Raw genomic sequence first — 20,707 nt, forward strand, 5'->3', positions numbered from 1 at the left:
GCGGCACGTGGGATCTTCCTGGACCGGGGCATGAACCTGTGTCCCCTGCATCGGCAGGCGGACTCTCAACCACCGCGCCACCAGGGAAGCCCTAAACTCCACCTCTTGATGAGAGGAGCGACAACGTCACATTGTAATGAGCAATAAGATGAGATAAATTTAGGGCAATTTTTGCAATCTATCATAAGACATTTGCTGCATACAGTCTCAAAATCTAAATTAAGGAGGGACAGAGATGCAGAGGCATTCTGAGTGCCTAGTCCTCAGTAGATTCGGCACGAGTTTCTCCCCAAAGACAAGGTCTATTAGAGCTCTCAGCACCATCAATAATTCCACTTTCTTCATCCACACAAACAGCCTCAGTGCCTGGGATTCTGTGCGAATGGCTCCTCACATCCTCTTCTCTCAGCCTTGCCTCTCACACCCACTCACACCAACAGCCTGAAGTGGAGTCTGTGCACCGGTTCTCTGGGACTCGCAGTGAGGGAACGGCGTTATCAGGCAGCTGGGATTGGAAATGCAGGAAGCTCTGCACATAGCTCTTCACCCCTAAAAAGTCCCTTCTTCATCAGGAATAAGGAAGACAGCGATCATCGTTGTTCAAGAAGGTGCTTGATTAGCATATTAATTAGCTTGTGGCCAAGAGACTATGCTAATCTCCTTGAGTTTATCCTGATGCCCCTGGACAAGTAAAAATGATCCAATCTGTCACATTCCAGGAACTGGGTGTCCGCTCATCACTCCAATTCATGGGCAGGACCTCTAGTCTTCAGATCTCCTTCTCCTTCCCACATCTTGTATCTCAGGCATCAGTCTCCCTGTGTCTCTTTTCTCTAGGTTCTCTGAGGATGGGACTGGTTGTTTTCCTTTTTTCAATCTTGATGCCACTCCTCAGTTCCTGTTTTAGTTCTCTGGACATCCTGTGATCCATTAAAGATATTAGGTAAAGTTTAAAAATAAAAATTTCCACCTTTCTATGGTCCAGCCAGATCTATGTCCAATTTCTGATTTTATTTACAAGTAGACAAGTGACACCACCCCTCTGTACCTCCATCCGCTTCCTCAAGTGTAATAGTGGGGCAATAACCCCAGTTTGTAGTGAGAAGTGCTCAGGCACAAAGCACTAGGTATACAACACAATAAACAAGATTTTTGTTAATGTATATAATGATTGCAAAACACTTTTATACTTCTGACCTGCTGAAGAGGAATTCTTGGGCCACCATCACTTAATCTTTGTGGAATCCTGGGTAATTCAATTCTTTCTCTGGGCCTACCATTACTCCAGAAAAATATTAACTCAGTTTTAGAGATCGAGGAAGAAATAACATTCACTACTGTGAGGGGCTCCGCCCAGATCAGTAGTTCTCAACCCTTGAAGCAAATTCCGGTACCTAGAGAGCTTTTAAATAACTTACTGAAGACTGGCCTGCTCCAGACAAATTAAAAAGGGATGTGGACGTGAGGGAGGGGAGCTCAGGCAGAGGACTGACATCCTGCGGTTCTGCAGGTGGCACTGAAGGGTCTTCTCCCCCAGGGGTGTCGCCGGGTGTCACTTCTTTGGCCTTACCCAGGCCCACCACACCCCAGACGAACCACAAGATAACTCCAGCACCCCCCCCCCCCCCCCCCGCCTCCATGGGGCACTCTCACTTCTCTCCAGATGCGGGTCCTGGGGGCGTTCAAGGTCCCACCCCCACCAGGGCAGGCGGCAGTATCCCTAGGGGCTGCCCTTGGGCTGCGGCCTCCCTTCCACATTGGCAGGCGGGTGGCAGGTGGGACGGGCAGCCGCAGGTTGGAGTCGAGGCCTCCGCCCATTCCGCGAACTGGGGGAAGCTGGTCTACGAGGAATTGCCAATCAGAGGGGCCCTTTCTATTCAACCGTGGCCTGATTTTAACTGAATTGCATTTGCAACCACCCTATTTCCAAATAAGGTTACATTCTGAAGCAATGGGGGTTATGATTTAAACATAACTTTTGGGGGAAGGGGGGGGTGGGTGGGACATAATTCAACCTACACATTGTCTAGGCTTGCACACTTGGACCTTGCCCTCTCTCTGAAGAGTCAACAAATAAATGAATGAGCCTTTAAAAAACAGAAACATGCAGAAGTGTGGCAGAGAGTGGCTGTTTACCAAACCTATATCATCTTCCTAGGCACTGGAATGAGAATATTTCACCTACTTCCTTACATCTCCCTTTGTAGTTAGGAGTTCCCATGTGGAAAGGGAAGCATCGTGACCCTCCAGAGAGTTTAGAGGAAGAAGTGATAAATTAGTTCAAAGAGAGCACCCACAAATTATAAAACGTACTCCCCTTTCTTCTCACATTTTTGCATTGACCCTGGCTCAGTATAGATTCGACGTAAAAGTGTACTACCCTTAAGATATTATTGGCCTTTAATAGCTGGTAAAGAGCTGCTGTGGGGTGGAGTTCAGAGAGCACGTTAGTTCCTACAGAATTTTCCCTGGCAGAAACAAAAACTAAATGACTTCCAAGCCTTTTCTAGCTCTAAGAATTCCACAGTTCTTTGAAAAGCTGGAATTGTCCTACAATTGCCCTATAATTGAAAAATAAGAACAGGAAGAGTGGATGATCTTATTCATATTTTATAAAGGATCATCAATCCTCAATTAAAACAATGTGGTATTAGTGCTTAACAGAAAGACTGACGCAACAGAATAGAAAGTCTAGAAATAGACAAGTAATACAGGAATTTTGTATCCAATAAAGAAAGCATTTCTAATCACTAGTAGTAAAGATGGACTTTTTTAATAGTGCTGAGACAACTAGATAGCCATTTGTAAAACACCAGAAGGAACTTCAAGTAGATCAAAGACTGAAACATAAAAGCGAAACAAAACAAAAAGCCAGAAGTACTCAAAGAAAATATAGGCGAATTCCTTTGATTCTTGAAATGGGAAAGACCTTTCTAAATATTACTCAAAATCCAAAAGCCATGAAAGAAAATATTGGTAAATTCAATTACATAAAAATAAAAAGGCTGCATAACAAATTTTATCATAATCAAAGTTAAATGACAAATGACTATCTGAAAAAAATATTTTGCAACTCTTATTATGAAGGGCTAATCTCGCTAATATATAGAGATTCTGAAAGCAGAATAAACCGTTGTTCCTTTACACAATATCATGTACCCATGGAAAGAATAAGGAAGACCTCTGTTTCCTGTTGTAGACACAGCTCCAGGACATATCGCTAAGCGAACAATGGTAGAGAACATGTATATATTATCCTATGAAAGGGTGAGAAAGAAGAGTATATATATTTTTCATTTCTATTTGCATAAAGAAACAGTGGAAGGGGAACTGTGTCGTCAGGGACAGTGGTGTGGAACTTGACTTCGGGGTACATATTTTTTCATACGGTTTTGATTTTTGAATCAAATTATTTATTAAAAAATAAAATTAAAAAAGATGTGACCCATGATAGTTGAAATCTAGTAATATTTTTGTCTTTAGGTATTTGTATTTGTTTTTAAGCTTCCATTGTTATACTTTTACCATGCCCTGTTATTTGCAATGTTACTTTTCACCCTTTGAAATAGAAATCCCACTTCCGGCGACCTACTTTTGAGACACACTTGAAAATGATCATGTAATTGTTGTTAACTAAATTTTTAAGAATCCAGCAATAGGTGACTGGTGAAATACACTATGTAGCATCGCACAATGGAATACCGTGGGTATTTGCAAGGCCGCCATTTTACTATTTAGGAGTTAGTACTTCTTTTTTAATCCGGTTCTGTTTTTATATGCAGAATAATTATATTTTTCTACATGGGCACATTGTTGAAGAGCTGAAAAATATGTTATGGTATAAAGAAAAGAAGAAATTCCCTTCTCCTCCCCCAATATTCCCCGTTTTTACTTTGGCCACATAGGATACAATAAAACTTGTAGCATCAAGATGAGAGAGTTCTCCCCTCATCTTCTTTTTTTTCTTTTTTCTTTTACGTGTTATTATTGTACATCCTACACAGCAAAACCCCTTATTTATGGCTTATATCTTCTTAAGGAGGCCCCACTGGTCTTCAATTGTTCTGGAGTCATATAACCTTCTGTTCTTTTCTCTGTCCCTCTCTTTTTTCTTTTCTTTCAAAAAACCCCATAGGCAGGGATAATCAAACCAATTATTAGTAAAGAATATAATTTCTGTGTCACCATTCTTACCTACTGGTCTCAGAAGATCTCTCAGACAATCAATGAGATTGATTTCAAGTCTGTCTCCTCTTACGTGGATGTTAGAGCTGATATAATTCTGTGGTCAGAACATCAAAACGATAGACTCCTGGAATTGTAAAAGACCATAAGGAGCATGTTAACCACTGGGTTTCAGACTTCTTTGACTGTAACCCCAATAAGATATGCTTTCTTCTTTATGACCCAGAACGTACACGCATATGCCTAACGACATAAGTGTCTGAAGCCTAAATTCCAGGAAGCCGTATTTATCCTTACAATGTGCACACTCTAATACGTTCTAGTCTATTCTATTCCTAACAGGCCATGAAAAACACTATTCTAATCTAACCATTTTGCTTTTAAATAAGCAAATGGAAGCACAAAGAGGTAGAATAATGATTCAGATTTATGTATGATAAATGATCAGGGCCAGGTCTCCTCTGTCCTTTCCCCTTTCTTTATATTCTTCTCTACCTCAGTCGCCCCCTTGGTGACCTCACCAAGTCTCATGACTTTAAAAGCCATCCATAGACCAATAACTCCATCTTAATTCAACTTCATCCTCCCCAAAACTACTCTTGTCAAAACTACTGACCTCCATACTGCTAAACCAAGGAACTACTCAGGCTTCTAATCACTTCAGTCTATCATCAACATTTGAACCCAGTTGATTACTCCCTTATCCACTTGGTAATCTCTTGGACTCTGCAAATTTCACAACAGAATTTCTGATTCACCCTCCCCCAACTCCACCACACACTTGCTTCTCTCTTATAGATGACCGTCTTAGGAAAACTCATCTCATTCTTTCAGCCACATTGAGTTTGAGGGCTTAACATCTAAGAAAGCACTGAACAAATTAAAAGAGAAAAACCATACGATGATATCAACACATGAAGTACGGCAGCCATTTAAATTTTTTTTTAAAGTAAAATAGGAATTGAAGGTAACCATTTAAATATAATGGAGATACAAAAAGTTAATAACAGATATTATGATAAAGGACAACACTTAATACCATGCTAATTAAAACGAAGAACTAAAAAGGGATGTCTCCTAAAAATATTATTCAACTTTATTTTGGAAATTCTTAGCAAATGCTATACAAAAAGAAAATTAAACGCTTGGTATTCACATTTAAGGAAAACAAAAAAAGTTAAAATTATTTTGCTAATGACTAGGAAAAACTCCTTAGTTTAAGGAGTAAAGGAAGTAGAATTATAGAAATCAGTAAGTTTGCTGGATACAACATATCAATACATTTCTTCCTTCCTAGCAGTAAGACCTAAAAATAGGAAATGAGTATTCCATTCACAATAGAAACAAGGAAATAAATTAATTAGGAATAGAATTGAGAAGGACACATGACTCATACAGAGAGAACAGTAGAAAAGAATGAGAATACAGAAATAGATCTCATTATATAAGAATTTAATAAATAACAAAAATGATATATTTCAGTTCAGTGTGAGAAGTGAATGGATTATTTAACAAATGGTGTTAAAACAACTGGCCATCCATCTGGAAGGATGTAAACTTGGATTCTATCTTAAACTACGTAAAACACATTCTAGAAGGATTAGAAACTAAACATTTTTTAAGAAGCAAAAATTTTTAGAAGAAAAGCTAGGAGGTGAATAAATAATGGAGGGGTGGGATTCAGTTTCTAAACCAAGAGTGGAAATCTAGAAGCTATAAAAGATACATTTGTGATTAAAATGTCTAATATTCAAATTTTATATATATCTAATAAATTTTATATAATACATATAAATGGAAAATATACCATAAACAAAGGAAATATAGAGATAAAAGCCAAGAGTAGAAAACTATCTGCAACACAGGTGATAATTATAAGGTTCATTTTTCTATCATATAAAAAACACAATTGGGCAGGAAAAAGACAAACTGCCTAATGAAAAATTAGCAGAGATATAAATGGAAATTCTCTGAACAGCTTATTCAAATGGCCAATAAACCTAAAGAAAGGATGCACTGGTGGTCATGGTAATGCAAATCAAAGTGACAATGTGAAATAATTTTACCCCCTTTAGACTGGCAGAAATTAATGAGATCACGCCCTGATGGTTGGAATGCAGGAGGGGGAGCCATTTTCAGGCTACGTCAGGGCCAACTGAAATTTAAAATACACTCTAACTAACCTAGCAATTTCAGCTTTGGAATTCTATTGTTTATTGCACTATTTGTAAATAGAGATGTCAATACTTATCAATATGAAATGGATGAATAAATTATTCTACTCCACATGCAGGACATTAAAAAAAAAAAGATTTGACTTGAAAGGATTTCTTTTACGGTTAAGAGAAAACCAGAGAAGCGTATATATCGCCATTTTGTAAATAATAAAACACTACCAGAAAAAGAAAACAGTCATGCAGGTTTATGGATAAGTGTATGTAAAAGACTGAATTCGAAGGAAAACATGAATAGCTACATACCTGTTTGGGGAAGGGGAGTAGGGATGTGAAGTGACAGTAAGGCAGACATTAAGGGGATGCAAGGAGCCATGCAAAACAATGGAGGGAAAAAGACAAAACATAAAACAACTGACTATTAAAGAATTTGTATGCACATATGTAAAAGTGTTACAACTAATTGAGCTTCGCTAAGTAAAAGTGAGTAAACCTGGTTCAACATATGGTACTTTTTTTTTCTCGGATGTGAAAAAAGACGTTATTAAAATGAATCCCAGAATTAAAGTTTCAAAAGCTTAAAGGGGCAATTCTATGAAAGTGTCCCCGAGTATTTAACGTGGTGCAGCGCACCAGGGTTGAAAACCCTGCAGGCAGAGAAATGCGATCTAGTTAGGCACAGAGTGGGAGTTTCAAATATTATCCAATCAGGGCAGTTCTGTTTCTATAAAGAGAAACCGGGACTAGCTGACAACTTGCAAATGGACCCGGGGTAAGTCGCCGAGCATGAACGATCTGCAAGTCAGAGCTCGACTGTGATGTCGCTGCAGGAGGCGTGTGAGGCCTACCTGGTAAACTCAAGGACACCAGTCTGAGTGCCATGTAAGCCAGAGGATCACCGTCATTCCCAACGTCAGACAACTCTTGAGCCACATCTCCTCAAAAGCATTTTTCAGGGCCACCCAATTTTGGAAAAGCCGATTTATCAATATTGCCCAAGAACATAATGTCCCCACTTTGGTCTCGTTGAGTTGACAAACGAGCACATAGTACACGGACCCAGCCTCAGCCACAGGTTCAATCGCAGCTACAGGCAGTTACCACTGAGGACGAAATGTTTGGGGTGTGGGACTTCAGGATCGGTTCAAAAAGCTCCCCCAGGTATTTCTAACGTACAGGTAGAGATGCAAGCTTCTGGTTAAAATGGGACTAGGGAAATAGATCCTGAGCGTTGAAGTTTAAATCACTTGGGAGACCAAAATCAAAACAAAACAAAACAAAACACACCAGCTTCCTCAGGAGTCAATTTACAAATCCCACAGCGAGAATTTAATCTCAAAAGAATTCTGACGTGGAGCAAGGATTGGCTTAAACACTGCATTTGCATGGGGCTGAAATTTATGAAACTTGTAAGACAGGAGAGCTTGTGTACTTAAAGCCCTTTCCCTGAAATAAGTAGGTGGCTCTTAAAAGAGCCGTTGGGTTATTGGAAGCAGCTTCCAACCAGAACCTTTACTTTTTCTTCGGTGCTGCCTTCTTGGGCTTGGCAGCAGTCTTTGGCTTGGTCACCTTTGCTTTGGCCGCTTTGGGTTTCACAGCCTTGGCTTTAGCGGGACTCTTACCTATTTTCTTAGGCTTCACAACCCTGGACTTCTTGGGACTCTTGGAGGACTTCTTTGTCGCCGCAGGCTTTTTAGCCTTCTTCGGAGTCTTGACACCTTTTTTACCAGCAACCGCCCCGGTGGCCTTCTTGGGCTTCTTAGAAGAACTTGTTACCTTCGCTTTCGCTGCTACCTTTGTGGCGCTGGGCTTGCTATCCACCGAGGCTACTTTCTTGTTGAACTTGAAAGAGCCCGAGGCGCCGGTGCCCTTGGTCTGCACCAGAGTGCCTTTGCTCACCAGGCTCCTAAGGCCTAGCTTGATACGGCTGTTGTTCTTCTCCACGTCGTAGCCGGCGGCCGCCAGCGCCTTCTTGAGCGCAGCCAAGGACACGCCGCTGCGCTCCTTAGAAGAAGAAACGGCCTGCACAATCAGCTCCGAGACTGACGGACCCGCGGGCTTCTTCTTGGCAGTTGCTACAGCCTTCGCAGGCTTCTTCGCCTTCCTGCCAGCTGAGGGCTTCTCGGGGGGAGTGGAAGCAGCTGGGACGGGCGGTGCGGTCTCGGACATGACGGAAGCAAACAAGAACTAAGAAAACTACTAGAACCTGACGAGGCAGTAAAACTCGAGCGGCTCGAGCGCGCGGTATTTATAGGGCGAGGCTGCGCTGTGATTGGTGCGCGCTGGCGCCCGCCCCCGGCACCCTAGCGTCCCCTGCGCGCCCCTCCGGGTCTCCGAAGGCCAATACCGGCCGCTGGGGCCTATAGGCCTTCTTCCCTGCCGCTTGCACTGAGGCACCCAGACAGCACCCTGCCCCCCTCCTCCCCCATCCCCCCCGCTGGTCGCCTAATGGAGACAGAAATACTAGGCAGGAAAGGGTACGGCTCTGCCGCCCATTACCATCAGAGGGTGCTACTTCTCTTTAAAAAAGCAGGGTTTTATCCTAGGGGGAGGTGGGGTGGGAAAGAGCTGTAAAGAAGGCAATCACGTAAGAATCCAAGGAGTTTCACGTGAAACCTCGCCTCTAGGAAGCAATGTCAAAAGGACATTTGTTTCTAATCTGCAATAAATGCAAAACGTTGTGTCTTGAGTGACTGGGGAGGGACAGCAGAAAGCGAGGGGATGTAGGCCTGGTCTGCAGGTTTGGGACAAGTTTTCATCGATGCCATTGCCTTTCCTGGCAGCGCTGAGTGATGTGTGGTAGACCCGAGACGCCGGTGCCCTTGGTCTGAACCAGCGTGCATCTATTTGGGGCAAAGAATAGTAGAAAGCAAAAGAACTGGCTAACACCGCAATTAACAAGCTGCACAGGTGGAAAACAGCACGCAAACAATTTCTGTAATTGCAACTTGCTTCTACAGTTTAATGCACTTAACGAACTTTTGACCCCTTTTCATCCTCACAACATATCCCAAGCTCAAAACCTAGCACAAGAGAAATATCAAGTAAGCACTGGGTGGACTAAACTGTTCCTGGAAAGGCATTGCACGCGGGGAAGGAAGTGTGTGGGTGTGGGTGTCGGGGCCAGGGTGGGGGATACGTTGCTTTAGTGTGAAAGCACAGCCCGGGGATAACATTTTAGGGCAGTCTCGCTTTAACTTGTTTTTGGTTGTACAAGCGTCAACAATGCTAAAACGACTTCAGACTGCGAATCAGGCCAACTACTAAGAGAATAAAAGGCCCCTCTCACAGCCCTGTTCTGGATGACATCCCCTCACAATTCTGCCCTGGGATCGCCTAGCAACAGGGAGAATGCAGTGACGAGTCATTCCCGCGCGCGCGACTGCAGTTTTCAAACAAGTCCGCACGAGCCTCAGTAACCGGAGCTTCCCTGGTAGCCCTCAAACAACAAAAGAGCTTGTTTCCGGCTTGTGGCCAATAATGTAAGGGTTCCAGACGCACGATTCGTCCAGCTTCTTTACCACCCTTTGTTACTTCTTTTCTTGAGAGTCTGTATTTACAAAATTACGTAATTTCTAAGAATTTGAAAAAGGACAGTTGGAGCTATGCGTCTTAGTTAGAAGGATAGTCATTTATAACAGGTATACAATCTTTCTCCAAGGTGAAGTTTTCGTAAGTGAAAATTTCTGGAAAGACATAAACTTTTTCTTAGAGTAATAAACGTGGCTTCTAATCAAACAAAGCTTTAAAAAGAGAAAATATGCATGCAGAATTTTCTTGTTTAGATAATTTGTACCTCCCGCGTCTAATGGGTTAAACTGCTTCAAACGCAACAGAAACACTCCATGCAAATGAAGGATGCTAGATCTCCTTTCTTAATGGCTATCCAGTATAATAAACTTAGCCAATGAGAAGGTAGAGTCTGGGTTACCGCCTCTTCGTCTAAAAGGTCCTCATTCGGTGTTCTTAAAGTCGACTATTTTACGTGACATATAGGAACAGTCGTTGGCAATATTAAGCTGTCCTCGTTTTGGTCCGTAATCCATTCATAGGCCCTAGTCCCTCGCCTGCTCCTCATAGGTAAACTCTGAGACGTTGTGCATGCCGTGATTGTGTGTCCGGCGTTGTACCTGGCTAAATGTATTCTAAACTTTAGAAAACTTAAGTTTCAGGAAGTTCCAAGTGTAAAGTCAGAGCATAAACAACACTTAACAAAGAAGTACCTTGTTGCAGGAAATATTTCTGGAAACGCTAGTTTGATTTTACTATGCTTGAATTTACATCTTGTAGGTTTCAAAGAAGTTTCTCAGTCAGTTTAAGCGTTACAGAGGGATTTCTTTTTTTGTGAAATGGTTTTGGAAATTTATAATCCGTTATCGGGTTATCGAGCAGGGAATGTAGAGTACATTAGGGCAATATTCTCTGACTCTCCCCTCCCCTCCAGAACCTAAATAAATATACAGTACCAATGAAGTTAAGGTCTGTTTTTTCGAAAAAGTAACGCTCAAGGCATTGCATTCTCATGAAAATCGTGGGCGGAAAAGAACAAAAAAACAATTTGAAAAGAGCCGAGGATATAACGTAGTGGCCAACGAAACTGCACGGTTTCTGGAAAGTTTAAATGTAGACCAATCAGAGCTTGTAACGTAATACTTAAACATTTTTCTCGCCCAATCACTTCACCTTAGGTACTATAAATAGTAGCAAACTGCTGGGCGATGTTTCTGCGCCAATATTCGGGACGTCTGTGTATGTGTCACTTGTCATGGCTCGCACTAAGCAAACTGCTCGTAAGTCCACTGGCGGCAAAGCGCCTCGCAAGCAGCTGGCCACCAAGGCGGCTCGCAAGAGTGCGCCGGCTACCGGCGGCGTGAAAAAACCCCACCGCTACCGACCCGGCACGGTGGCCTTGCGCGAGATCCGCCGCTACCAAAAGTCCACGGAGCTTCTTATCCGTAAACTACCTTTTCAGCGCCTTGTGCGTGAGATTGCCCAGGACTTCAAGACCGACCTGCGCTTCCAGAGTTCGGCGGTGATGGCACTGCAGGAGGCATGCGAAGCCTATCTGGTGGGGCTTTTCGAGGACACCAATCTGTGTGCCATCCACGCTAAGCGTGTTACCATCATGCCCAAGGACATCCAGTTAGCCCGCCGGATCCGTGGGGAGCGGGCATAATTACAGCTTTTCTCTGAAATTTCAACCAAAGGCTCTTTTCAGAGCCACCCACGTTTTCAGGTAAGGGCTGTAAGAAACTAACTTTCCAACTCAAGTTGTTCAGTATAACTTTGCATCTGCTTGGGAATGAATAGACATGCATCAACACTTGTCGGATTATGTATAATTTTTGTCTAAATATCCACTACGTATGCGAACACACTGGCCCTTTTTAAGTTTATGTAAATAATACTGTTTTTCTCTTACCTTAGTAAAGAGCCAGAGTTTCAGAGGCACGCGAAATGATTGGCATTTGCAGAGCATTTTAAAAACATGGCCTTGTATTAGTTGTGAAACACAGGAATAGTATGAGTATAAACATTTTTACGTTTCTAACTTTGATCTTGATATTTTTACGATTATCAAAATTTATTGATAATAAATTTTCGCCTTTTTAAGTATTTCTTCTACTTAGGATATTTGGAATCATGTTTCCTCTTAAGCCTAATTCCTCCAAGTACTGTAGTTACAACAGTAGCCCAGTCAAGGAAGCAAAGACTATTGGTCAAACTGACCGCTTCCCACCTGCCCCACCCGCCCCGCCCTTCCCGCCCTTTCGCGTAAGTTCCCGGGGCTTGGAGGCGGGATTAAGGGAGGGGACTGTTGGCGTCACACTTCCGGTTTGCGCGCTTTCCATTCTCTCTGGGGGAGTTGGGCGGGGGAGAGGTGGTAGGTATATAAGGATCGGCTCTCCCTTCTTTTGTCAGTTGCTGTTGGTTTGCTTCTCTCGAAACCATGTCTGGACGCGGTAAAGGCGGCAAGGGTCTGGGTAAGGGAGGCGCTAAGCGCCACCGCAAGGTTCTGCGCGACAACATCCAGGGCATCACCAAACCCGCCATCCGCCGTCTGGCCCGGCGTGGCGGTGTGAAGCGCATCTCCGGCCTCATCTACGAGGAGACCCGCGGGGTGCTGAAAGTGTTCCTGGAGAACGTGATCCGGGACGCCGTCACCTACACCGAGCACGCCAAGCGCAAGACTGTCACCGCCATGGACGTGGTCTATGCGCTTAAGCGCCAGGGACGTACTCTCTACGGCTTCGGCGGTTAATTAAGCTTTCCGATTTCGCCATCACGAGTTAGCATTTCTCAACCAAAGGCCCTTTTCAGGGCCACCCAACTACTCATAAAAGAAAGCTGTAACCATTAGCCAAGGCACAGGAGTCTGCAGCTCAATGGTGTGGTTAAAATGAAAACTACTGAGTCAGAAAACATTGCGGAGATTAATGTCTATATATCCATGTAACTCCCACTCTCGCCTCCATTCACTGGACACAGGTAGGGGGGAAAGGTGATACTCCCAACTTACTAAAGAAAAGTGGAAAAGAACCAAGTATGGCGAGAAACTTGAATCGGTTTGCAGGAACAAAGAGAAGCACTGCCCAATCAGCAAGCCCCATTCATGGATTTCAACCAATCAGAACTGATGATCTCATGTGGTTCCCCGCGGCGACCCAAATTTGGGGGATGGGAAATCGGGCGAGAAACGCCAAAGCCCTTATTTAGAGAATTTTTTTAATTTGTTTTTACGGGTTATGAAATAGACTCCGACGAGACAGCTGAATGGCTCTCAGTCATGTCCTGAGAACAGTACTGAAATTACCGCCTCTAATAGGATGATTTGTCTCGATTAAAAAAATAATCTCTAGGGCTTCCCTGGTGGCGCAGTGGTTGAGAGTCCGTCTGCCAATGCAGGGGACACGGGTTCGTGCCCCGGTCCGAGAGGATCCCACGTGCCGCGGAGCGGCTGGGCCCGTGAGCCATGGCCGCTGAGCCTGCGCGTCCGGAGCCTGTGCTCCGCAACGGGAGGGGCCGCGGCAGTGAGAGGCCCGCGTACCGCAGGAAAAAAAAAAAAAATTCAGACTGCCAGCAAACCCAGGGCATTGAATTCAGGCGAAATTAAAATCTCGTTTACGAAGAAAACGCACTTCCTTCTCTTTCGGTGTCAACACAGCCCTCAGCAGTTAGCTGTACTTTTTTCCTTACTTCACAGAGGAATGGAAATAAGGGTGATGGAAATGTTCTAAAATTAAATAGATTGTAGTGATGGTTGTACAACTAAGTAAATATACTAAAATCCATTGAGTTGTACACTTAAAGTGGGTGAATTTTATGGTATGTAAGTTATATCTCAATAAAGCTGTTTTACATATATGTATATGTATGTGTGTGTGTATATATATATATATATATATATATACACACACATATATAATCACCAGGCAGGGTAGCAGGAGATTGTTTGTAGGGTAGACACTGTTGGTCTGTGAAGAGGTTCTCTTGCTAAAGTTGAAAGTATGGCCTGCTTGGTCTAGTCTGTCATTATAGCCACAGGAGGTTTTAAGCAAGAATGTCCCTAGTCCAATTATATATTCCAGTAGCATACCAGACTTTAGAACTCAGCTGGAGAAAGGATGTGAATTCACTTGAAGTTGGCTAAAAGGAAAACAGCTTATCCTCATCTAAAAAGATATTCACAAATGCCTCTGTCATTGGGTTCCTTTTTGTATCATTTTTATAGAAGGCTGATTTCAGCCTCAGTGTGTTAGTTTCAGTCAATAGTTCTCCTAGCTTTTTTGGTCCCATTTCCCACCTGATAACTGTCCTCCAAGATTTTGGGGGGAATGATAAAAGTACAGAGCCTGGCTTAATTTAAACTGACAATGGGGAGAGTTCAAGGCTGCATTCTAGATGACCAGAGGAGCAAAAATGGGCCTGGTTGGGATAGTGGTCACTTTATGTTTTCCTTAGCTGGTGTCCTGGTGTCTGTCAGGAGATATGTATTGGTTTCATGTAATGTGCCTGATACTGTTGTAGGCATTGGGGTACACCATTAAGCAAATTAGAATTTCCTGTCCTCCATTCAGAGCATATGTAATGAAGTGTGTGGATAGTTTTCCTGCACTGGAGGGAGGTGTGGTTGCTCCACAGACCAGTTTCTGTTATGGTTGGCCTGTTTTTTTTAGTTCATAAGCCGTGTAGATAGTATCACACTCATTTTAGTCACACCCACTACCTGAGTGAAAAACCTGTGAGCCTTCCTCAGGCCTAAGAGTCATGAAGTCCTTGTTCAGAACAAAGATAATGCTGCCTGATTTGCCACTCCTGCATCATCCCTAAGAGCCAGAGAAAACCTGGCATGCTGACTGATTCAGACAGTGCCAAGTCAAGGAATTGTAGATGGGGGATCAATTATGGCAGCCCTCTGGTGGGCTAGGGGGGTGGGAGAGGGCCTGAATGCTTGTGTAGAAAATTCATGCATGCATTCATTCAACTCTGCCATAAAAGGACACAAGGGAAGACAGCAGTCTATGAAGCAGGAAATGGGTCATCAGACACCAGATCTGTCTGAATCTGTCCAGTGCCTTGATCTTGGACTTCAGTCTCCAGAACTGTGAGAAACGTTTGTTGTTAAAGCACACAGTCTATGGTGTTTTTATTACAGCAGCCTGAACCAAAACACCATTTTATGGATATAGATAATATTTTATCTGGTCCCTTCTCATGACAATTTACATTGTTTCCACTCTTTTACTATTACAAACAATGTGCTGCATTAAGCCATGTTTAAGTTCTTAGTGATCTCATCCAGTCTCACCGTTTGTATGTTGATGAGTCCCAAAATTTTTATCTAGTCCAGACCTCTCACCTGAACTTTAGAATCTCGCTTTCCCAACCACCTAGTCAGGTGTCAAGAGAGACATTAGCAGAGTAACCAGGCAGCAAAGTGTTTTCTAAAGTAGCCTTCAAGTACACCCTTTTCAAACATTAAATCAAAGATGCTGATTATTCAGTTAGCTGGTTTATCAATTTGAGGACATACTTTAAAAAACCTTTTATAATAACCATATTGTCATGTTTGAAAGTTTCATTAAAAAGATACAGTTTACTGCAGACAGAGGAAAGAGATGAGCTGGAAGGAAGGTGAAGGTGCAAGAGAGCCACTTAACCACAAAGGAGGGAGCTTCTCCCTTACAAGCTCAAAGGCCCTGACAGAGGCCTAGGGGTTCAGAACAGACTCCCTTAGTCTAGTAAATGGGAATTTACAAACTCTGCTTAGCTAGAGGCTTAGGGAGGGCCCCCAGCCTGAGGATGAAAGTCAGCAATGCCGAGGCATTTTTAAACCCGACACCACTGGCTTTACGGGGGGGTGACGACACTCAGCATGATGCCTGGCTCAAAGTCTAGAGGTACCTGAGGCCAAGGTCTGGGGAGCGACGCAGCGGAGGACGGGGAGGTGCTGGGAATGGAGAGATCATAGAAGGCAGATCTTTCCTGACATTGCTAAAGGCAAATACACTAGGAACTACCAGCTGGCGTCTTGCTCGCAATGTATTTTAATTAATCCGGCTTCTGACTTCTTGTGAGCGAAGCAGCACCCTCGCAGGTTCTGGCAATTTGTACAAATATCTACTGGTCCCTCCCAGGACCAAAAACAAGATCAGCGGCGATTCAGTAATGCCCGCTTCCCAAGAAAGAAACTGCCTCCTCGACGAAACTCCGGCTGGCAGTTGTCGCTCCTATTACAGACGATGTGGGGTAGGCAGGATCCCTCCCACTAGAAAAAGCCGGGAACGCCGGGCCATAAGTCCTTCATTGCGGTTACCGGGACTTCCAAACCCCTCTCATTAGCTTTCCTTAGTCCAGTGTTAGCCCCACCCACAAGCGAGCACTTGCGGCCTGATTAGGCGAAGGTACCCCTACTCTTAGCAGGTACGCAAAGATTGGCTGATGGAGACCGGCAGTGAAAGCGAACAGTTTGGCCTGTAGATAAGGCCACGTTAGCCTTAAAACAGAACCACTTTTTTTTCCAACAGATACGTTTTGAACACGGAAGTCGCGTACAGCTCTTCCTGAGCGGAGGTGGGCGACCCTGAAAAGGGCCTTTAAAAAAAAAAAATGTATAGAATGAGACTTTAGCCGCCGAAGCCGTAGAGAGTGCGTCCCTGGCGCTTAAGCGCATAGACCACGTCCATGGCAGTGACAGTCTTGCGCTTGGCGTGCTCGGTGTAGGTGACGGCGTCCCGGATCACGTTCTCCAGGAATACCTTCAACACCCCGCGGGTCTCTTCGTAGATGAGGCCGGAGATGCGCTTCACACCGCCACGCCGAGCCAGGCGACGGATAGCTGGTTTGGTGATGCCCTGGATGTTGTCGCGCAGAACCTTGCGGTGGCGTTTAGCGCCTCCCTTACCCAGACCCTTACCGCCTTTGCCGCGTCCAGACATGATTGTCTAAATTTTCGCAAACGTACAGGATGCAACAGGTTACTGCTTGGTCAAGAGTAATTATAAGCTAGAGTCGGACCTCGTTGAGAACTGAAAGCGCAGGCGGGAAAAGAGGCACTGACCGCGCCCCTTTGGCTCCGCCCCTCTCGGCAGTGATCCAATGACTGTGGGAGAGAGAAGCTAGTGAAGAGGTTCACTTTTAAACTCTGGATTGTTTTGCTTCCTTTGCTCTGCATCTGAGGCTGTTTATTTCTTCGGCTGAGAATTCTAGTGGAGGCTTATACAGTATTTTATGGCAAATACTGTACTTTCTCATTCAGGAGGAAGTGATTGTTAGTTGCTAAGGGTAGCAGAATATGACTCCCCATTCCCCCGCTCCCATATGCTTCTTTGGCAGAAGGAGTATTTTTGAGGTGATTATTTTTTTAAAAACACCATACACAAAAACATTTCTAAAAACAGAGTAGAATTTACTCTTTTGTGAGGGACATTTACATTTATAAAGGGAACTTTAAATTGTGTCTTTTTCTCTGTACCAGGAAGAGAAGGATGACTAAATCACCAGAGAATCTCATCAATGAGGAGGCACTAGAATTAATTCTGTATAACAACCTTACCCTCGTTGTTCCTTTTCCTGGTAACCTCTCATAACTGGCTCCCACCCACTTCTTAGCCGAAGATGGTATTTAAGGTGGTGGCTTGGGTCAGTATTGGGAGTTTACTCAGTTTTTCTAGGTATTTCTCAAGCCTACGTGAGGTATACATGTTATTAAGCTTCTGTTTGCTTTTCTTTTGTTAATCTACCTTTTATACAGTGGTTCTCAGCCAAGAACTTAGAAGGGTAGAAGGAAAGTTATTTTCCCTCCCTTATAGGTATGTTGATTATTTTGAGCTGTAGCAGAACAGCAAATGCAGAGGGAAGATTTCTCTGAACTCCCATTATCTGCCTAAAGACAGATCCTCCAAAAGGAACTCAATTGTCATAAATCCCTTCCCAAGGAGTTTCATTAACTAGGGAAGAGTGACACTTATCTGAGGAAAGGACACTAAAAATTGACACCACACCCAGACAAACCTTGGCACAAACTATTGTCCACAAAAATTAATTGTCAATCTAAGAAAGAAATAGAGGATTTTATTAGAGCCAACCTGAGGATTATAACCTGGGAGACAGTCTTTCAGAAAACTCTGAGGACCGTTCTGCTTGTCAGAGGTCAAAGCACAGTTATATAAGTTTTTGAGACAAAGAATCGTATATCAAAGTTACATATTGAGTCTACATAGTCCAGACCTTTGTGAGTAGTGGGACATCACAATCCCTTACAGGATTGAGAAAGGAATGTTATCCCCTAAGGAGTTACCTTGCTGGAACCAGGAGAAAATTGCTCTTTTCAATGAAGCAGGCATTCCTGTGTCTTCTAAGGAAGTCTGGTCAATCTGTAACGTGCACACTGCACGCTAAAGAGGGGTAGTGGCCCAAATAAGCAGAGAGAAAATTTTATGTTTAGAAATTTTCTTGTCCTGCCTTAAACATTATTTTATCCTGTCATACCTCTCCCATCTATTCTTCTAAGGGCCCAATCATCTTTCCTAAAAATTATTTACTCTCCCCTAAGAGGCCTACATACATACCACCCCCCAACCCCTCTTCCCTATTAAGGTGGTGTTTAAGTCTGAATTTTAAGCCACCTTGAGGAGTTACTCATTTTTCCCTGGGTATCTCCCACATATACATGAGGGCTTCTGTTTTGTTTTTCTCTTGTTAATCTGTCTTTTATTTCAGGGGTCTCACAGAGGGAAAATTATTTTTCCTTCCCTACAGCTGTGTGACCTTTAACCTTGCCTTTGTTTTCTTTATCTGTAAAACTGGGTAATGATAACACTGATGGAACTCTAGTGAAGATTTAATTTAGCTATTGTAAGCAAAGCATTGGAACAGAGATTGGCCCATGAAGTCCTATATAAATGTGACTTGTTTTCAGTTGGTATTATTTCTTAAAGAATCTTCCTGGACTTGAGATATTGCCCTGAGGTCTCATCTTTACTCCTAACACAGTATCAATCACACAAATATGCATTTACTCATGAGGATTGTTTTTTCTAAATCACAGCATCTAATAAAGCACAAAGTATCAAAGCATTGTTTTGTTTTTCATACGACATGTTAAACCTGGTGGGTCCAAATATGTTCCTTTGGGCCCTCTCCCAAGGTGCACTGACAATCTCAGGCTTCTAGCTTTCCTGCAGCCAAGCCTGGGGTGCTGTTCAAATCTCCATACCAGTTTCCCACTGTTGTGTTAAATCTCTTGAAAACACTCATTGAGCAGTAACTCACTTCTACTGGGACAACTGGAAAGGCTACTACTAAATTTTTAAGTCTGAAAAATTTACCCTGACCTTGACTTCCTCCTCCTTTCCTTTGAGAGACTTTATAACAAACCAAAACTCATTCTAGACTCCAACAGCATTAGCTGTAAACTTCAACCTGTGGTGTAACATCACTCTGTGGGCCTGGGTAAGAAAAACCCTTTCTAACTGAAGACCTTGCAGCAGCCATTTAAAAGATACAATCTGTACAGTAAACACCCCCTTTTGTCTTCAGCCTGACCTTAGTCACTCCCCTAATATAAAATAATAGATGCTTAATGCAATGATATTAAAATGCTGGCACCATCCCCCTGCTCAAAGTGTTCAGTAAATTTTCTTTCACAAATTTGATTTTCTTCCACATTTGATTTTAAAATGTCTGAATTTTATTTCTAAACTGAGCAGAATCTATGCAAGTAAGTAATGCCAAGTAAAAAGGAAATTTAGAAGCTAAAGTTTGTCTTTATTTCAAATTTTGAAAAATTCTAGAGTATGAGAGAAAATGATACACAGTTCAGGAAAATTAATAGCATTTATATGACGCTATGTGTCCCAAACTTGATGCATATTATTCTAATAACAACCCTACGAAGTGGGTAGTGTTACCCCCATTTTTCTGATGATGGGGAAATTGATTTGTCTAAGATGACACATTAAGTAGTAAAGCTGGGATATGAACCCGGGTAAGCTAGCATCCAGATGCTGCCAGCTTGCAGAGTATACCCTAGAAAAATTAACAAGGTTATGAATTGTAAGACTGTGTTAACCTTTTTTTCCCTAGATACTGCACAGTTGTTCTGTTGAGGGGCTCAAGTAAATGAAGACTTAAACCCAAATCCATGTTCCTTGGCTGGGGAGGGGAAGGATCAGCCAGTCCCAGCCATTGTCCCCTGCCTATCTGATCCTCAGACAGCAATGGGCACTTTTACTTTTTAAAAGCTATCCTATCAGGCCCTGTACATAAAACTTTTTTCCCAAGATACATAAAATATTAAAGGAAAAAGTCAAACAGTGTACATAAGAGCCAGCACAGCAATAAACAAGAAAAACCAAGATACCTGGACTTCAGCAGGGGCCAAAAGCTGAGGGGCAAAATCACCTTGGTTTAAGCCAAGGGCATTGGTGCCTCTGACAGACCTCTTATACGGGTAACAAAGGTCTGTGCCAGGCAGAGGCTTATACTAGTCTGGAAAAAATAAAATGTTAAAATAAAACAATATACACAGAGAGAAATATCTTTGTCATTAAAAAACATTATTTTGTAAACCAAAAGTTTTTATTGAAACCCTGAAATGTAAATAAATCCAAGTGAACAACACAACACCCATTACTGTGTATTTTGTGGGTTTTGTTTTAGGTGGGAGTTGGGCAAATTATTTTAGCAAGGTGAATCAATTCTCATCTCAGAGGTAGGCAGACTACTAGGAATAGGGTATGGAAAAAACAAGCAAAGCCTTCAGAATTGGTGGTTGTCATGTTTTTCAGCATTCTGTATTTTAGTTTGTAAAATATAGTGCAAAAGCTACACAATAAGAAGGTTAT

The 20,707-nt window shown here is 42.9% G+C and overlaps 5 protein-coding genes across 5 annotated transcripts in view; 2 read left to right on the forward strand and 3 right to left on the reverse strand.

Moving 5' to 3' along the window:
• SLC17A2 (solute carrier family 17 member 2) overlaps window positions 1-6,969 on the reverse strand; it is a 67,846-nt gene extending 60,877 nt beyond the window's left edge. Inside the window, exons 1-2 of the mRNA XM_079935693.1 lie at window positions 6,666-6,969; window positions 4,195-4,312 (exon numbers count right to left, since the gene is read on the reverse strand). The gene's annotated coding sequence lies outside the window, so the exon portion shown is untranslated. The remainder of the gene's footprint in view (window positions 1-4,194; window positions 4,313-6,665) is intronic.
• A 222-nt stretch (window positions 6,970-7,191) lies between these two features.
• Window positions 7,192-8,560, reverse strand: H1-1 (H1.1 linker histone, cluster member). Its single transcript, XM_079935695.1, has one exon. The coding sequence runs from the start codon at window positions 8,526-8,528 to the stop codon at window positions 7,872-7,874; it is 657 nt and encodes a 218-aa protein (XP_079791821.1). The 5' UTR covers window positions 8,529-8,560; the 3' UTR covers window positions 7,192-7,871.
• A 2,337-nt stretch (window positions 8,561-10,897) lies between these two features.
• Window positions 10,898-12,409, forward strand: H3C1 (H3 clustered histone 1). Its single transcript, XM_079934024.1, has 2 exons — window positions 10,898-11,595; window positions 12,282-12,409. Exon 1 carries the CDS (start codon window positions 11,125-11,127, stop codon window positions 11,533-11,535), a length of 411 nt encoding a protein of 136 aa, XP_079790150.1. The 5' UTR covers window positions 10,898-11,124; the 3' UTR covers window positions 11,536-11,595; window positions 12,282-12,409.
• Window positions 11,523-12,667, forward strand: H4C1 (H4 clustered histone 1). The gene is made up of 2 exons (XM_079934027.1): window positions 11,523-11,595; window positions 12,282-12,667. The coding sequence occupies exon 2, from the start codon at window positions 12,310-12,312 to the stop codon at window positions 12,619-12,621; it is 312 nt and encodes a 103-aa protein (XP_079790153.1). The 5' UTR covers window positions 11,523-11,595; window positions 12,282-12,309; the 3' UTR covers window positions 12,622-12,667.
• A 3,782-nt stretch (window positions 12,668-16,449) lies between these two features.
• On the reverse strand, window positions 16,450-16,841 carry H4C2 (H4 clustered histone 2). The gene has a single exon (XM_079934617.1). The coding sequence runs from the start codon at window positions 16,796-16,798 to the stop codon at window positions 16,487-16,489; it is 312 nt and encodes a 103-aa protein (XP_079790743.1). The 5' UTR covers window positions 16,799-16,841; the 3' UTR covers window positions 16,450-16,486.
• Between the last annotated feature and the right edge of the window lie 3,866 nt (window positions 16,842-20,707).

The sequence above is a fragment of the Stenella coeruleoalba genome, assembly GCF_951394435.1.
Source record: "Stenella coeruleoalba genome assembly, chromosome: 10".
Lineage (NCBI taxonomy): Eukaryota > Metazoa > Chordata > Mammalia > Artiodactyla > Delphinidae > Stenella > Stenella coeruleoalba.